A 19,801-nucleotide genomic window follows, 5' to 3' on the forward strand; every position below is an offset into this window, starting at 1 on the left:
CTGGTCTTGAACACCTGGTCTCAGGTAATATTCTCGCCTTGGCTTCCCAAAGTGCTATATGTAGAATCTTAAAAAATCAAACTTATAGAAGTTATGAGTAGAATGGTGATCACTAGAGGAGAGTGGGGGAGGGAAGGCATGGAGGGGAGAAAATAGAGAGAAGTTGACCAAAGGATACAAAGCTCCAGCTGGAAAGGAGGAATATGTTTTTAGGGTCTACTGCACAGAAGACAACCATAGTTAATAATCATATATTGCACACTCAAAGTTGCTTTTAAAAAAGTAGATTTAACATGTTCTCACAACAAAATAGGTATGTAAGGTGATGAATGTTAATTAGTTTGATATAATCATTCTATAATACATACACATATCAAAATATCACATTGTATCCCATCAATATAATTAGGTTATTATTTGTCTATTAAAAATAAAAATTTTTAAATGTACACATGTAAATAAAATGTTATGGGGCTACAGGTATGTAATAAATAAAAATAAAAAATCTAACCTAAGAGCAATACAATGTCAATTGTTTATAGCATCGCTTGTATTTAATTTGACCTTGCTACTCCAAAATTTTTGAGGAAAAAGAAATGATTTTCAATGTATGTCCTTTCAGGTATTTGTGACATTATGTAAAATGTTATCAACTAACCACTAGGTGGCAGTTAAGTACACAGCATCTTTACCCAGCTAGCTTGGATTTTAAGTCATTAAAAATTTTTACAAATATTGTCTAAGATGAATGTTGAGCTTTTGTATATGCAACCTTTTTCTGTTTTAAAATACAAACTACTTAGGGATATTCTTGCAAAGAGAAATGCTTAAATATTCTTGCTGTTAATTTTAATATAAATTTTTTTCTTTTCCTACTTATGGCACATCCATAAAAAATATGTTAGATGTATAAACAATTTTTGATTCATACTATTTTTCCACATTTAAGACATGTTTCTTAGAGAAAAAAATCATTGAATTTCTAGTAATTAATCTTTAGTATGTCAACAGAAAGACATTCAACAGACAAAAATAATTTATAACTTATTTTCCATATAAAACACACTGAATATGCAGTAACTTAATAGCCTTAAGTTGCCTAGAGGAAATTTGTCTCATATAAAATGAGAAGTAGTGATATTTCTTATGTATACTAACAAGTCAGAAAAGCCAAGGCAGACTGAATTTTTAAAAAATTTATCTGGCAACATTTTCCTCCACAAACTGGGATGAAAGCATTAAGTGAATTGAGTATAAAAATAAATTGTTATAATTCAAACTGATTTTATATTTTTAAAAAAGCATTCTATTTTATTACTTCAAATTGTTTTTGAAAGTAGGTAAGGCATTGCTTTTTCTTTTCAAATAAAGCATTTCATGTTTATATCCTTAAATATTAATATAAGTTGTTTCTAAACCTAGATAGACCTTTTTTCTCTCAGATTTTCAAAAGGTTATCAATAGGTTTACAATTTATAGGTTTACCCGAAATCCTCTATGGAGTCTGTCTTTCATAATTCCAATAAATTCTTTATAACTTAATTGATCATCTTTGTCAACATCAAAAATCTTGAAGACAGTGTTCACTAAATGTGGTGAAAGTTTGAGTCCAGTAGCTACATAGACGGCACGTTTAAATTCATCTAGATAAATGTCACATAGAAAAAGAATATTGTTATTATTTTTATAATACGTGTTAATTTCTAGAAAGGTTGTAAAAGAAGTCATTTTCTAAACGTAAATCATGATCTTATGCATCACATAACTATGCTGTCTTTTAGGGAATAAACATTTTTATAGTTTTAATGAAAAGAGGCAAGAAGCAGCTGTATTTTAGGCTAACAATACATTCATAATCAATGAAAATTTAATGAATCCACCTACTATCAAGTGACATATACTTTAGAAGTTATTAAGGTGAATATGTTCTTCAGAAACTTACTGTTTAGATGGGAGATGAGATACCTGCCCAAATAATAGTTACACAGGGGCACACAAAATTACTAACGAAGTACTCTGTGAATGCATAGGGAGGGGGTTCGAGAAAAAGGCATTTATTAGGAAGAGCTGTGGCTTTGTATTTGAGATGAGCCCTGAAGGATAATTTCAGCTTGTAGAGATGAGAGAAATGCAGATGAGATGACATGAATGAAGCAAGGCATGGGATAGGGTGACAGAGGAGAGTACAAAGCACATTCATAAAACAATGAGGAGTCTGGTCTGGGTAGAACAAGGGGATATAAAGGATCTGGAAAAGCTAGGCACAGGGACTCTGAGGTGAGGAACTTGAACATTCTTTAACAGGCAACTGGAAAACTTAAGAGTTTTCCTTAGCAGGTATGCCACAGAAAGGTTAATTTTTAAAGAAATATTATTCTGTGAGGTGTCTAAGAAACACTGAAAAGGTAAGTAGCTAGTGGCAGGAATGCCTACTACAACAGTCCTTTGAAGATATTAACCTGAATGAAGATATTAGTAGTGGCAAAAGAAAGGAATGAATATATGCCTAGCACCTGTAAGACAGGTGACAGTATCAATTTTTTTTTCATTTCCTATTTCCACAAAGTAAAAGAAACAACTTTTCATTCTGAACCAAGTAAGTAGATATTAATTTTTTATAAAAGGTTGATTAGGTTTATCATGGTATTAAAGGCTGGTCTGTAGAGGCACAGCTCTCAGAGGTTTTGGTTTTAAAACACTAAAATGGGTTGACAAGATGCTCTATTTGAATACTTAGAAATTAGAAAATATGAAATATAAAAGTATGAATTTTTTTAGGTTCACTTAAATATATGAATGAGGTTATATAACAGAGTCAATTACTATGTTTTTGGAAGAAAGATAATTATCACCAGTACTTAAGGCTACAATTTGGCTTCTCCCTAGAATATGGAAAAAAAAAAAAGACTGCTGAGATTTAAGCTTGAGAATTAGCACATACTAGATTTTGACACAGGTAAAATCACCTTAAGAACAAAAACAGAAAGTCCCCCTATGGCAAGATTTTTTTTTTTTTTGAGTTGGAGACTCGCTGTTGCCCAGACTGGAGTGCAGTGGCCGCTCCCGGCCACCGCAGCCTCGACCTGCTGGGCTCCGGCGATCCTTCCACCTCAGCCTTCCGAGTAGCTGGAATTACAGGCGCACGCTACAACGCCCGGCTGATTTTTTGATTTATTGTAGAGATGAGGTCTTGCTGCCCAGGCGGGTCTTGAACCCGTGGGCTCAGGCAATCCACTCACCTCAGCCTCCCAAAGGCACGGGATTACAGGCTGAGCCACCGAGCCCGGCTTGGCAAGAATTTTTAAAAAAAGATATGGCTCTGTGAGGAAGGAAGGTGATCATAACCACAGAATCCTAGGGTAAGCACTTGGTTTGTTAGTTCACCACAGGGAAGAATGAGCTGCTCTAAGGAAAACAGCACTCTGAATTCTATGACCGTTACCCTTCTTTGTAAATTAAGCAAAATTAGTATTCAATTTTATATATCATTCTCAAATCAGTTAATGTAAGTCCATGGCTAACAGGTGGCTCTGCTGACAAAATTCTGGTTTCTGAGACAGCAGGCATTAAATCAGTAAAATATATACCATTCTGCAAGAATGTTTGGAGCATAGCCAGCTGGCTCTACAGGTAGACACATGTCCCTCAATGTTACCAAGTGGCCATGAGGTTTCTTCCTCTTTGAACTTTTACAAACATCATTAGTTTTTTCTCATGGTCTGAAATAAATTCAATGCAAAAATTTAGCACATTTCCCTAAACTGATTTCTCACTGAAAGTATACACCAGACTTCAAAAAAGGTGATGGGTGATATGACATATTTAATTTGTTGCCAAAATGTCTAGAAACAACGTAGGATTATTTTAACTTACCTTGCCCTATAGAACGACTTGCAAAGTTATACATATTCAGGGCTATTGCAAAGTCTTCTAGGTTGTTCAGAAACTGGAAAAATGACCTGAATTCATCAAATGTAATGCCCTATATATTGGGAAAATAAATGTGAATATATTTAGTATCGACAAATTTGTTAAAATAAGCATCTACACTTAAGAGAAGTAAACAGATTAAGTATCTGCAATACATCTTTTTTTTTTTAAGTTGGAGTCTCAGTCTGTCACCCAGACTGGAGTGCCTCAACCTTCTGGGCTCTGGCGATCCTTCCGCCTCAGCCTTTCAAGTAGCTGGAACTAAAAGCATGCGCTACCATGCCTGGCTAATTTTTGATTTACTGTAGAGATGAAGTCTCGCCAAGTTGCCCAGGTGGGTCTCGAACCCAGAGGCTCAGGCAATCCACTCACCTTGGCCTCCCAAAGCGCTGGGATTACAGGCTAAGGTACCGAGCCTGGCCTGCAATACATCTTGTAAGTAAACATTTCCAGGGCACATTTTGAAACTTTCTTTCTTAAATGGAATATAAAATTCACTCTGACTTTTTGACACTGGGTAGTGTTGCTTTTATTAAAATAATAATAAACATTTTTCCTCTGCACAAGTACTTCTTAAATATAATTCAGCATTAGATTATTAAAGTCTTTATAATGACAATGCAAAATCAAAATCACTCAGCATCTACATAGCATATTAGTACATGTTCCCATCATGGTAACACTTCAGGACAGCAGGAGGAAGTGTAATGAATGCAGCTTTGGAAGGCCCAACACTGGGCTTGGTGTGGGATCATGTAAAGGACTGGTAGTCAGAGTGACCTCTTCTAGAATGTCATATAAATAAAATGACAATTAATACCACTGCTAATACTTTACCCAAATAGGAGAGTTATCTGAAGTACAATGTATCTCAGAAATACAAATTTGGATATGAAGTGCTGCATTTAGTTTTCCTCAACAAGCTAACATAATTAAGAAAGTATACAGAGAGAAAAGCAGAAGATCAAGAGGTTAGGTTTTACAAATTCTGACTTTAATATGGGTTAAGAGAGGACAGACACTAACAAGGCAGTGTTGGAAAACTAGGAAAAGAACTGCAGGAGTCTATTTTCATATAAGCTAACTTCTGATTATTACGAAAATACCTAATTTGGAGTACACATTATTTCCACTTCAATTATAACTCTTCTTTTCCTTGCAATGTGATGATTTGCACCATCTTTTCTCTTCACATTTTTTTACTTTCTTTCCTTAATGTTCATTCATATGGCCACTCCAATCTTGGATACTGCTTTGTTACCTGTTCCTACCCGCCTTGTTTTCTAGAGAGGGCTAGAGGACTGTTAGAATCAGCCAGGGAGTCTGTGCCAGAGGGGTTTGTCTTGGTGTGGAGAGCTTGATGCCATGGAAACTAGTCATAGCTCTGGTTCTGTACCAGTTTATGCTGCCACTTGCTTCTACAGCAACAGTCTATGTCTCAGGGTGATAGGTTTGGTAACAGTGAAAAAACAGAGAATGGAATATTTTAAAGCGAATGGTAAACAAAAATATCAATATTTTCAGGGAAAATGGAATTTAAAAACAAATAAAAAATGACAGAATACAATGTTCAACATCTGAACCTTTAAAATTTTCAACATACAGTTCTCATGTTTGGAAGGACAGGTCAAATTCAAAACCACACAATAATACTTTTGTATAAATTAAACATTTTGTGTTTGAAAATATTAAATTGTAAAGTAACAAATGGAGCATTTACTTTGCTAAAGATAATTAAAGTAATCACTCTTAATGCAGTGAGGGACAATCTCAAAGAGGGGCAGAGAGGTGTGCTGCCATTTTTTGTTCCTTCTATCCTCACCCCAGAATTACTACTGTGATGAACAATCGGGACTTGAATGGAATGTGTTCTGTTAGGAATAAGGTGAGAATGAATAGCTTATATGCTAACAAAAATAATGATAATTAAAAATTTAAAGCACCAAAAACACATGCAGAGAGTACAGAAATAAACCCACATATTTATAGCCAACTGATTTTCAATAAAAGTGTCAATACTTAGTAAGGAAAGAAATATCTTTTCAACAAATGTTGCTAGGACAACTGTACATCCACATGCAAAAGAAAGAAGTTGGACTCTTCATACCATTAACAAAAATTAACTCAAGATGGATCAAATACCTAAATTAAATAGCTAAAACTATAAAATTCCTACAAAGAAGAGAAAAAACTTCATGACCTTGGAATTGGCAATGGTTGCTTAAATATGACACCAAAAGCACAATTAACAAAAGAAAAATTAGATAAATTAGACTTCATAAAAATTAAAAATGTGCATGCAGCAAAGATACTATTAAGAAAGTGAAAAGATAACCCACAAAAACGGAAAAGATATTTGCAATCATATATCTAATAAGGGTCTAGAATCCAGAAAATATAAAGAAGCTGTACAAATCAATGGCAAAAAGATAACCCAATTTTAAAAATGGGCAAAGGAGCAGAAGATACATAAATACCCAATAAGCACATGAAAACATGCTGAACAAATTACTCACTGGGGAAATGCAAACCAAAACCACAATGAGATACTACTTCACACCTACTAGGATGACTAAATAAAAAAGACAAACAATAACAAGTGTTGACGATGATGTAAAGAAATAATAAACCTTAAACCACAATGAAATTACATTTATTGAAATGTTATTTAGGATGTGAATATGCATATACATAGGTGCACTTGGTCGGAATACTGGCAAGTTATAAGTGGACAAAACTGAGATAGTAAGATTAGTCAATAAAAAAGACAACCCAGAAAATGCTGTCACCTCAGGCAGATCTGTGTGCTTTGTGTAAGCTGGCAGTGAAGACTAAGTCAGCCTGGCTTAGTATTAAAGGAGTGTCTCAGCTCAGAGTTAAGCTACAAAAACTAAGAGAATATGATGTTTTTCTTCTTGGCTCTAGATATTTAAGGAAATCTTTGCCAGTCCACAGGCTGACGATTAAAATAATAAAACAGAGACTTCAGTGACTATACACAACAAGGCATACTGTCTTTACAAAATAGTTTGGAAAAGACATCCAACAAATGGATGACAGCAAGAGGAAAATCTGATTTCCAGAGTTACCTACTATATTACAATACTCAAAATGCAAAATTTTTAGCAAAAAATTACAAGGCAAGCTAAGAATCAGGAAAGACTTTAAATCAGCTGTCATACATTTGCTCAAAGAGCTAAAGAAAATCACAGACAAAGAATTTTTAAAAATCAAGAAAATGTTGCAAGAACAAAATAAGAATATCAATAAAGAAATAGAATTATAAAAAAGGAACCAAATAGAAATTCTGGGAGCTGAAAAGTACAATAGTTGAAATGAAAAATTCATTAAAGAGGTTCAACAATAGATTTGAGCAGACAAGGAATCAGTAAAATTTAAGACAATTGAAATTATCTTGTCTGAAAGACAGAAAGAAAAAAGAATGAAAAAAGTAAAGCAAGCCTAAGAGACATAAGGCAGGACCATCAAGCATACCAACATTTACATTATGGAATTTTTAGAAGGAAAAGACAGAGAAGGGAGCAGAAAGAATATTTGAAGAAATAAGGCTTGAAAACTTCTAAAATTTGATGGAATATATGAGTCTACATCGTCAAGAGGCTGAACAAACTCCATGTAAGATAAAATCAAAGAGACTCACACCAAGATACATTACATTCAAACTACTGAAAGCCAAAGAAAAAAAGATAATCTTGACAGCAAGAGAGAAGTGACTCCTGATATAGAAGGGATTCTCAGTGAGAAGGATGATATATTTCAAGTGCTGAAGAAAAAACAAACAAAAACAGTCCACCAAGAATTCTATATCTGGCAAAACTATCCTTCAAAAGTGAAAAAAAAAATTAAGACATTCCTAAATAAACAAAAGTCAAGGGAGTTTATTCCGAGCAGACTTGACCTACAAGAAATGCTAGAGGAAGTCCTTCAGGCTGATAAGAAAGGAAACTAGACAGTAACTCAAAGTCATGTAAGAAATAAAGAACTCTAGTTAAGGTAAAGGTAATTACATAGATACCACTTCTCATCCACTAGGATGGCTATAACAACAACACAAAACAAAAAGGAGAAAATAACATATCATCCAGCAATTCTATTTCTAGGTATATACACAAAATTGGAAACAGCCCAAATGTCTATGGAAGGATAAATGAATAAACAAATTGTGATACACACACACACACACCATACAATAGATTATCATTCAGCAATAGCAAGGAATAAAATACCGATACCCGCTACAATGTGGATGAACTTCAAAAATATTCTGAAAGAAGGCAAACATAAATGTTACATATTGTATGATTCCATTTATCCTTAAAATATCCAGAATAAGTAAATCCACAGAGACAGAAAGCAGAGTGACGACTGCTAGGGAATGAGGGGAGAAGGAAATGTGAAGGGACTGTTTAATAGGTACAGGACTTACTTTTAATGTAATGAATGTTTTAGAAGTGACAGAAGTGGTGACTGTACAATACACCAAGTGAATAACAAATCTACTAACTGTCACTGAATTATTCAGTTAAAAATGTTTAATCTAGCCGGGCTCGGTGGCTCTGCCTGTAATCCCGCGTCTTTGGGAGACTGAGGTGAGTGGATTGCCTGAGCCCGCAGGTTTGAGACCCGCCTGGGCAACTTGGTGAGACCTCATCTCTACAATAAATAAAAAATCAGCCAGGCGTGGTAGTGCACGCCTGTAATTCCGGCTACTCGGAAGGCTGAGGCGGAAGGATCGCCGGAGCCCAGCAGATCAAGGCTGCGGTGGCCGGGAGCGGCCATTGCACTCCAGTCTGGGCGACAGAGTGAGACTCCAACTAAAAAAAAAACAAAAAAAAAACAGCCATTCAGAAAGTATGGTCTTATGAAGGCTTTAAGTATATAAATTATATATGTGCTCAACAAAAAACTCATGCTGATCCCATAAATTAACTACAGGACTATTTATACTGTTCAAAGTTAATAGGTAACTGATGTAAACAGCAACTATATAATAACTTTTAGAAATGTAAACTACTTTAAAAGGTTGAGAGAAATGTACCATTTTGGAATTAGTAGAAAATCCAAACTCTGAAATTTACTGCTTAAATGACCTAATGCAAGTCACTTAAACCTTTCTGAATATCAGTTTCCTCAAGGATTAATAACGATAATTCTAATATTTTCTGTTAGTATTTGCATTATATGGTTATTATGAGACACCATCTTCCCATCCCTCTGGTCTCTACTCATATCTACATTATTTCCTAGAAAAGCTTACCTAGTCCAATGGCATGACATTTAAAAAAATTATTTATTTTACGTGGCAATACATTTATGTGTTCAAAATGCAAAAGGCACAAAAGACTGAATGGTGCAAAATCCCCCTCTCCTTTTTAGCCATGTAGTTCCTTTCCTTAGAGGAACCATTATTTCTAGTTCTATGGTTCCTTGGAGAATTAGCATAGGCTAATTCTAAATCATGCTCTTTTCACACTTACTATATCTTGGATATCATCCCATATTAGTATATAAAAAAGCTTTCATGGCCTTTTTTTCAGCTGCACTTTATTCAATTCTATAGATATATCATAATATATTTAACTAATAACTTACTTAAAGGTGGTCCCAATATTTTGTTATTACAAACAACACTATAACAAATAACCTTGGACATGTGCCGTTTTATCATGAGTGACTATCTCTGTAGGTAAAATTCATAAAAACAAAAAAGCTAAAAGTTCTACATCTTAAAATATCATCTCTTCATCATTTAACAGTTCAACATATCCCATCCATCCATCCATCCATCAATCATGTTTTTTTTTGGGGGGGGGGTGGAGTCTCATTCTGTCGCCCAGGCTGGAATGCAATGGCACGCTCACGGCCACCGCAGCCTCAACCTGCTGGGCTCAGGCAACCCTTCCTGCCTCAGCCTTCCAAGAAGCTGGAACTACAGGTGCATGCTACCACGCCCAGCTAATTTTTTGATTATTGTAGAGATGCGGTCTCGCCAAGTTGCCCAGGCAGGTCTTGAACCCCTGAGCTCAGGCAATCCTCTCTCGCCTTGGCCTCCCAAAGTGCTGGATTACAGGCTTGCGCCACTGTGCCCAGCCTATTATCATATTTTTTAAGAAAATAAGCAACATAGATAGTATGTTAGATTATAATGCTATGGAAATAACAGATTAAGGTAAGGAAAAACAGGAAATGCCAGGGGAGGGGGCTTAATATATATAATAGATTATATATTATTTCTATGATAGGTCATTTATACATGAGATTAGGAAGGGGAATCATTGAGAGTTAATATAGTGAGCCATATGGATCTTAAGAGCATTCTGGTTAGAAAGGAGAAAATATAAAAAAGCCCTGAGACAGAAGATTGGAATTTGAGAAACTAAGTGGAGTTTTCCTGGCTGGAGCAGGATGAGCAAGGAGGATCAGAATGATAGGAAGTGAGGTCACAGGTAATGAGGGAGTAGCTTGTGTAGGATCCACTCTTAAGAATTCTGGCTTTTACTTTGAGAATAATGGAAATCTCACTGTGACATGATCTGAATCATGGTGTGAAGCATTTCCTTAAAAGCTAAATGAAGAACAGACTGCAGGGAGGCAAAGCTTGGAGCAGAGGGATATTTTAGGAGGCAACTGCAATAATCCAGGCAAGATACAATGGTACCAGTGGAGGTAGTAAGGAGTGTCAAATTCTGATAGAGGTAGTAATCAGTAGGATTTGTTCATAAAATCTATGCAGAATGTGAAAAGAGGGAGTTCACAATCTTGAACAGAGCAAGTAGGAAGAATGGAGTTTTCATGAACTAAACAGGAAAGATGGTATGTTGAGCAAGTTTTATGGGAATAATCAGGATTTTATTTTTGCAACCATTAAGCCTGTGGTACCTATTTGGATCCCCATGTGCAGATGCTGAGTAGGAAGTATGATGCAAAAACCTGAAATTCAGGGGAGAAGTTTAAGCTGGAGACAATCTGGAAGTCTACACACGAATGACTGCTAATCTGTAGTCCTGACTGTATTCATAATGCTATATCCACATAACCAACTGCCTGCTTAATATCTTAATTTAGATAACTATTATGAATCTCAAACTTGACTTGCTCCTAAGAAAACACTTAATTCCCTCCTAATATCAAATTCACGGTGTTGCTTAGCACTGTAAATGGCATTAGTTTCACCTTATGGTTCAGGACTAAGCCTTAAGAGTTCTTGATTCCTCTTTTTCCTTCACATTAAAAATATAATCCATGAACAGGTTCTATCACTCTACTTTTTAAATGATCCAATATCTGACCCTATTTCCCCACTTTTACACTGGTCCAAAACATGCTTAGCTCTTATCTAGACTTCTATAATGGTATCTTAGCTTGTTTCTTTCTTTTAAAGCTAGGCCAACTAAAGTCATTTCTTTCATGTAGAAGCCAAGATGATCTTTTAAACATGAATTAGATCATATCTGGCACTTGAATCGGGCCATATCTGAGTGTCTTAGCAGACAGTCAATACTTGTTGAATAAATACTTGTTGAATGAATTAACATGCCTATGCTCTACAGCAAGGCTGGTAAACTTTTTCTGTAAAGGGCCAGAGAATATTTTCAATTTTGCTGGCTAGATGGTCTCTGTTGCAATGACTCAATTCAATCATTAATGGTACAAAAGCAAGTACAAACAATACAGTAAATGAATGAGGATAGCTGTGTTCCAAAACAGAAACTTTATTTACAAAAATAGGAGGTGGGGTAGTTTATTGATACCTGCTTTAAACTTTAAACACTATAATGGCTTCCAACACTCTTAGAGTCATTAATAGGATAAAATCTAAGCTCCTTGCCCTGGCCTGGGTCCTAAAAGACCTGACCCACATCTATCTATTTCTCCTAATCTCCTATTATTTTCCTGTTCACTTGTTTTGCCTTCTGACATTTTCTTAAATAAACCAGGCTTTTCTATCCTTAGGTCCTTGGTATTTGTTGTTACCTCTGCCTGGAATGCTCTTCAGCCAATTCTCTGCATAGCTCATTCCTCACAGTCTCTCTGCAAAAGCTACCTCTTCAGCAAAGCTCTCCCTGACAGTCCACCTTCTTTTCCAGTCGCCATGACTCTTGGTCCCCTTCATAATTACCATTATATGAAAGTATGCCTTTTGTTTTACTTGTTTATTTTGTCTTTCCATTTAGATATACTTCCATAAGAGAAGGATTTTGCTTATGCTGTTGTCACTTTAACCCCTAAGCTAGAATAAGGCCTAGTAAACAGTAGATGCTTAATAAATATCTATTAGATAAACAGATAAAAATGGAAGTGTTTTAGAAATAAAAGGGTGTTAGAAGGCAAAGAAAAACAGGGAGTGGTAAGAATAACATTAACTTAGAAAGCTGTGAGTTTGAACCCTTGGACAAGTGTCTAAGTACTAAAAGTCTCAGCTTCTCTTTTTCCTTCCTTCCTTCTTTCCTTTCCTTTTTTTTTGAGTAAGAATCTCACTCTGTTGCCCAGGCAGGAGTGTAATGGTATGATCACAGCTCACTGCAACCTCCAGCTCCTGGATCAAGCTAGCCTCCTGCACCAGCTTCCCAAGCAGCTGGGACTACAAGAGCGCCATGACACCTGGCTACTTTTTAGAGACGGAGGTCTCACTATGTTGACCAGGCTAGTCTCAAACTGCTGGGCTCAAGCTATCCTCCCACCTCTGCCTTCCGAAATGCTAGGACTACCGGCATGAATGACTGCGCCTAGACCCATTTTTCTAAAAGAAAGATGTCAAACCTGGTAGGTTGCTGAGGATTGATGATGTAATGCAGGAAAAAAGAAAGCAACGAGAATCAATCGATGCTGGTTCACTCGCAACATTTTCCTTTTCTATGGTACTGATGTGCTGTGCTTAAGATACTTCTATCAATTAGTTTTCAGAAGCTAAATTTAACCTAAAAATTTTTTTGAAATAATTTTAGATTAAAAAAAGTTGTGGCTGGGCTTGGTGGCTCAGTTTATAATCCCAGCACTTTGGGAGGCTGAGACTAGTGGACTGCCTGAGCCCACGGGTTCAAGACCATCCCGGGAAACCTGGTGAGACCTCGTCTCTACAATAAATAAAAAAAAAATTAGCTGGACGTAATAGAGTGCACCTGTAGTTCCAGCTACTTGGAAGGCTGAGATGGACGGATCCTGAGAGCCCAGTAGGTCGACGCTGGGATGGCCGTGAGTGTGCCCCTGCACTCTAGCCAGCCTAGATGACAGAGTGAGACTCCAACTCAAAAAAAATTGCAAAAACAGTACAAAAAGTTCCTATAAATTCTTCACCCTAGAATTTAACCTTTTGAGTTACATCTTTTGGTTAGTTTCCATTTAACAAAAGGAAAAAAATGCAGATTCAAGGCTCTGAACAATACCCTAGTAGATTGCTAAAGTAGTACAATTTCTAATTTATTTTTAAGAAAGTATCTATAATTGAAAAAAATCCCACTTTACATGCAAAACAGATAAAAATACTCTGATTAAGAGATAATGTAAACTAACCAACAAATGCATCAAGTCTTTTTTCCCTCATTCCTTGAAGGTACATGGAGAATTGTTAACATTGTCACAGTGTATCCATTCTAAACAAAGTCAAACTATTTGCAAGTTTTTCTTGGATAGATTAACCTGATCCTTCTATAAACACAAATAGAAGGCAATATATCCAAAACATCCCATGCTTGAAGGGGTACTTGTAACACCAGTTCTTTTTGGTTGCAATGATGCATTCAAATACCACTAGATAATGCAACTGCCCAGAAGTGCTGACAACACATTTGTTACTAAACAAATAGACAATCAGTTGTCCCAGGTTCTTAACCATTAATGCCATCTGAACTCTTTGAAAAACCTCACTTCAACCGATGATAAGATCACTCACTCATCAATGGCAGTCTTCAAATAACCTTTTACTAAGGGTGTTATAGAAAGGAGTAGAGTGTGACAGAAATAATGTCAATATAAACTATTTTTTATGAGGTGATGAGTAGGTAGTAGCCAAAGCATATAGCTCAATGGAATTCTCTTGAAAAACGATATTGTTAATTTGAATAAAACAACTGCTAATAGCCTCTGGGGTTTTCAGCATACCTAAGAAAAATGTGGATATCTACCCAGAATTTAAAACTAATTCATTAAAAAAATTTAGCTAGTGCACTTAGGACATAGACAAACAAGAATGAAATATCTCCAAGATATCTTTTAATCCACAGGATGAGCAAAAACTAACAATAGGGGAATATGTTTTATAGACATATACTATAGGATAGTAACATATACAACAAAATAAATATGAGTGATTAGATACCTTTTCTTCAGGTATACTGTAACGCACATTTTCCAAAAATACTGATATATTTTCCACATTTGTGTATCGTAATAGAATATGAGCAAAATCTTCTTCACTGATAGTATTCATTCCATTAGAGTAGGAAAGGAATTCTATTTCTAGAACTTCTGTTTGGAGGTTATCCATGAATCTATGGCAAAAATATAATAAAGAATAAACAAGGCAAATGAAGAGTAATGGTAAAAGAAAATGATCAAATATTCACTATCCTGGAAAAGACTGCATGAAAAAATTTATATGATGACACAAAGATCCAGAAATAGGAAAGAAAAGAGCATGAGACTAGAGAGGCTTTACTACTTAATGACTGCAGCACCTAACGCAAATCACTTAGCCGCCCAGAAATTTAGTTTCCTTGTCTATAAAATGGGATGACAAAAGTAACCTGCTAATAGAAATGATACTTAAACTGTTTGTTATTAGTACTGCGGCTTATTGAGACTAAGGAACTGGCAACATATATCCTTCTGAGTATACGGAGATAATCATATGGGAGATAACAATCTTGTTTTTTTATAATTAAGTAACCTATTATAAATATCAACATAACCACTGATGCATAGGTACTGATGGACATGGGTATTTATTATGCAGAGTATCTTCAGTTAAGATGAAAGTAGCAAAGAGCTGACTATCGCTGTACTAGACAATTTCTAAAGACCATTCTGATTTTAGCATGCTAACAATTTTCAATAAAAGTATAAAAATTAAGCTCACCTATAAAAATCTTCAAAGTTGAGTTCAGCTTTTCCTTTCTTTCCAAAAAAGTGTACAAGAAGTGTTGTATCAGTTACTAAACTTGTGATGTCATCAGCACGCTAAAAAAAAAAATCACAGCTTAAAAGTTAACTATGATAAAAGAAAGAAACTAGGGATACCTAATATTCCCTAAATAATTTTGTTATCAACATATAAACATATTAATATTAGAATAATGAACACAGGCACATTAATAAATGCAATTATAGTTCAACAAAGCTCAAAATTTAGTAATAGAACTGTAAATAAAATTTATCTTTACCTAAAAAAAATTTAAAGATATGAGTATAACTTAGGAAGTTTTCAACCTCAAAGTATGCATGTAAGACTTTATACTTTAAATTATCTAAAATAGTTTAAATTCTTTAGTAATCATCTAAATAGTCTATTTTTTTCCAAGCAATTTAGTCTGAATTTTCCTAATAAACCTAAACAATCATTTTAAAATAATGTTCAAAGAGTTAAATTCAAATTCTTCAGCTGTATTGCATAATAGGACTGACACAAGAGTGGCTCCAAATTTCACAAAACATCTTCCTTTAATCACAACAGTTTCCCATTACATTCTGTAACTATAATACTTTAAATGAAAGGTATTATATTTTGAAAAAGAAGGGCAATCTCTCAGGTCCCTTCCCACTGTGGGAGCTTTTCTATCCTCTTAATAAACCCTGCTTTCTTTCTTTATTAAAAAAAGAAAGAAAGAAGGAAAGAAAGAAAACTACAGTAAAAATATTACCTTGGAATTTATATCTCTAATTTTTTAGTAACAGAACTGTAAATAAAATTGATCTTTACCTAAAAAAATTTAAAGATATGATTATATCTTAGGCAGTTTTCAACCTCAAATTATGCATGTAAAACTTTATACTTTAAATTTAAAAGAAAAACCCTACACAATATTTTGAATGGATAATACATTAATTCCAGAAGATTTTTCCTTTCCCACTCAACAAGGTTCCAACAAGTATTTTCTTAAAACTGCTTGGTTATTGTCCTTATAAAGTATAATAGCCTATGAAAATCTTCCAACTTCCTTTAATATAGCTTGATACGTCTACCTTTACCCCCCCCTTCAGGTGGCCATTAACCCATACTTATTTTATAAACTCAGGTACAAATATCATAATATTCAAATTTATATCCTATACATGTCATCCTAGGAAACGCAAGAAAAATAAGAATTTTTTTTTTTGAGTTGGAGTCTCACTCTGTCGTCCAAACTGGAGTGCAGTAGCCGCTCCCAGCCACCGCAGCCTCGACCTGCTGGGCTCCGGCGATCCTTCCGCCTCAGCCTTCCGAGTAGCCGGAATTACAGGCGAGCGCTACCACGCTCGGCTAATTTTTGGATTTTATTGTACAGATGAGGTCTCGCCTGCCCAGACAGGTCTCGAACCCACGGGCTCAGGCAATCCACTCACCTCAGCCTCCCAAAGGCACGGGATTACAGGCTGAGCCACCAAGCCTGGCAAAAAATAAGAATTTAAATAATGCTATCATTTTTATATTTAAAAAAACAGCTGTAGTGTCCACTAAAGGTACATAGTTGAAATGCAGTACTTCTTGGTCAGAATCCTCATAGTGCTTCACAGAAAACATTCACCCATCTTCCACACACTAAATTTTGATATTACTTTGATTGCTCACAGCCTTCTTCCCAAATTTTCATAAAGGATACTTTTTTTTTTTTTTTTTTTTTTGAGAAAGCAGGATTTATTAAGAGGACAGAAAAGCTTCCACAGTGGGCGGGGACCCAAGGAGGCTGACCTAGGATACCTATTTTATCCTTCATAACAACATTTGTTGGATCTTCATTTCCTTCTCCTGGGACCAAACATTACTATTCTCTTCTAATGACTAGGATGGAGTAATAAAGATCATAGCTTCTGATTTCCCCCTTCCTGCCCTCTTTTATTCCATTAAGTGGTTTTTCTAAATGAGTACTTTGATTATTCATGTTTCTCTTAAAAACTCCAGCATTAAGGGTATTTATACTTTAAGTTGTCTAAAATTGTGAAATATTTTAGTAACCACTTAAATATTCTATTTATATTTAAGTAATTAAGTTTGGATTTAACCTAATCAGGTCCACCATATAACCTCCTTATAATTGGTTTGGAAGATCTTTATTACTACTTCTCAGTTTGCTCTGCTGAGAAGTCCCAAATGTTCTTGGTAGATATAATACCTGAGAAATTCCCTACAACTTCTCTGAAGATCTGATTTAATCTGGTTGCTAGGGGAAAAATGATATAGCTAGGTAGCCAAGCATCACATAGTATCTTTTAAATATATTTTCTTGAACAGGTTTCTTATGAAAGCTGAGGAATATTAGTGGTGCCAGCCCCTCAAGGCTCTATATGTGAGAGAAAACTAGTATAATTATTTGAGTCTCTCAAAGATGCTACTTTTCCCAGTAGCTTTAAAGAGGTAGACTGCTCTAGTAGAGAGAACAGGATTTAAACTCAGAAACCTGGGCTCACTGACTTTTTGTGACCTTCAGCTTCCTTATCTGTAAAATGGGAATAATGCTAACTATAACAATAATTTTAAGAATAAAGCAAAAATATGAGTGTTGATGACACATACACATATTCTCAATGGTAGTTGTAAGATGTAAATAACTAGAGAAAAAAGATGTCTGACATCAAGTATAGACATGTTTTGCTATTTAGCATAGTCTAGGTTAATCAGTTTATTAACTTAACCTGAACAGCTTAAATTAGTAGTAGGAGAACATATTTTAGAGGTTATTTCATGTCTAAGTGGAGTGTAAGAGTAGAGGCTCTAGCCTACTGGCATGAAAAACTGGGGTATCTGCCTGGAAGCTAGACAAATGGGGCAGGAAGAAAGGGACAAGATGGATAAGAAGGGGGAGAGGTTGTTTCTGAAAAAGGTGCTTACTTCACAAGTAAGCAATATTGTGGTGAACAAATAAGAAGATGAGTTTGAGTCAGATTGCTGGCTTTAAATCCTGATACTTCTCATTATTTAAGTAAGTTAATTTCACTAAGGATATTATTATTCTCAGGAATAATAATTATACCTATCCCAAAGGTTTGTAGTAAGAATTAGATAACACATGTAAATCATTCAGCAGAGCAGCATATTGTAAATGCTCAATAAATGTTAACTATTATATATTTTTGCCAAATTAATATATTTCAGGAAGTTAAAAAAGGACTAGACAAGACCAAAAAAAAAAGACAATGTTGAAGCTTAATGGCAAAAAAGATTTCTACATGGTACACTAACTTTTTTTCTTTTTGCTACTGAAATTACACATTACATAGATCTGGGGAGAAAAAGCCTTAAAATGATAGGAATTATTACAGGAAGTATTACCAGAATACTAAAAGTTAGTGAACTCAAATAACATAATTAACAAATGTTTTCCTCCAGTGTGTGATGTTCTTTACTTCAAGACATGGTACCCTAAAATGAGATGGCTTCATTCTACACAGGTTTTAAAGAATGACCTCATTCAGCCAGTTTTTCTCATGTCCACTGAGGAGAGCAGATCTTCACTTTCTTTCAGTATCCAAATCTTATTACATGTATGCTGCATTTATCCAGATAATCCATATCCACTGAGGCATAAGTAACAGTTTGACATTAGAGAAAAAAATTAGAAAATGGAAATGGGGTAAAACTTCCCCAATTCAGTGAAACAGAGTACTATTCAGTCACTGAAAACTATTATCAATGTCCTTGGTAACCTAACAGTGTTAAATAAGTTAAAACACACAAGGGGTTCAGACAAAAATAGAGATTTTAACCCTTTGATTCTTGCACTCGTTGTTAAAATAAAATGAATTCAGGTGTTTTCACAGCAAAGTGATAAAAAGCCACAAGAGAACTCCATGTGCCATTTACATGAAAGGCCCATCTAACTTTGTTTTGATTTAAAATTATTTTAAATAGTATCACAAAATAAATATTAATATATTTGCATGAAATACAAATATGTCAAACTATTAAGGCATTTTAAGATATTCTTTCAACATATTTTTATTGATTATTATGTGATAATATTCTTAAGCTCTATACAAGGGCTGGAGGAAATCTTAAAGCTCTTGATTTCATTAATGGAGTTTTTGAATAATCTGCTGAAATTTATTATGAATAAGTAGAATTTAAAGCAAAGAAGAAAACTTTTAAATTTTCTCTACAGAACTCAAAATAATATTTATACTTCTAGCACTGCCAGAATATATTTAATAGTTGCATGATATGCTTATTATACTGTACTATGGAGGTTTATATATATTGATTTGGGGTAGAAAGTGATGTAAGCTGTGGCATATTCAAATTGTCACTATATGATTTTATAATAATTGAAGACATGGCTTTACTATAATTGAGAAAAATCTATGGTTAGAAATAGCTCTGGAATAGAAAATGAGGCTAATAACTAATTATCTATAACCAATCTGAATCCTGAAATACTATAAACAATTTTATGTTACACTGGTATTTATAGTAACCTACAAGGAATTACAATTAGTTGTAACTAAAATACAGTCAACTCTCAATTATTATTCTCTCTAATGTGGGAGGGTAGTAATGGAGATAATCACTAAATAATTATTTTACTTTGGAATACAATATAAGTTTTGCTTTCGTTTCCTTTCCTTCTTTCCTCTCTCCAGTAGATTTGCTTTCATGATGTTTGCATCAATTCATTCAATAATTTAGCGGCTTATGATAACAGTGTGGATTGATTTTAGCCAA

General features: G+C 34.7%; 1 protein-coding gene across 1 annotated transcript in view; it reads right to left on the bottom strand.

The window, feature by feature from the left end:
- Positions 1-19,801, bottom strand: part of MICU3 (mitochondrial calcium uptake family member 3) — a 112,053-nt gene that overhangs the window by 4,302 nt on the left and 87,950 nt on the right. Inside the window, exons 10-13 of the mRNA XM_021714009.1 lie at positions 15,026-15,126; positions 14,267-14,438; positions 3,874-3,982; positions 1,486-1,643 (exon numbers count right to left, since the gene is read on the bottom strand). Coding sequence (XP_021569684.1) covers positions 1,486-1,643; positions 3,874-3,982; positions 14,267-14,438; positions 15,026-15,126 — 540 coding nt within the window. The remainder of the gene's footprint in view (positions 1-1,485; positions 1,644-3,873; positions 3,983-14,266; positions 14,439-15,025; positions 15,127-19,801) is intronic.

This window comes from Carlito syrichta, unplaced genomic scaffold, assembly GCF_000164805.1.
Source record: "Carlito syrichta isolate Samal-C Ts95f unplaced genomic scaffold, Tarsius_syrichta-2.0.1 Scaffold305146, whole genome shotgun sequence".
NCBI classification, from domain to species: domain Eukaryota; kingdom Metazoa; phylum Chordata; class Mammalia; order Primates; family Tarsiidae; genus Carlito; species Carlito syrichta.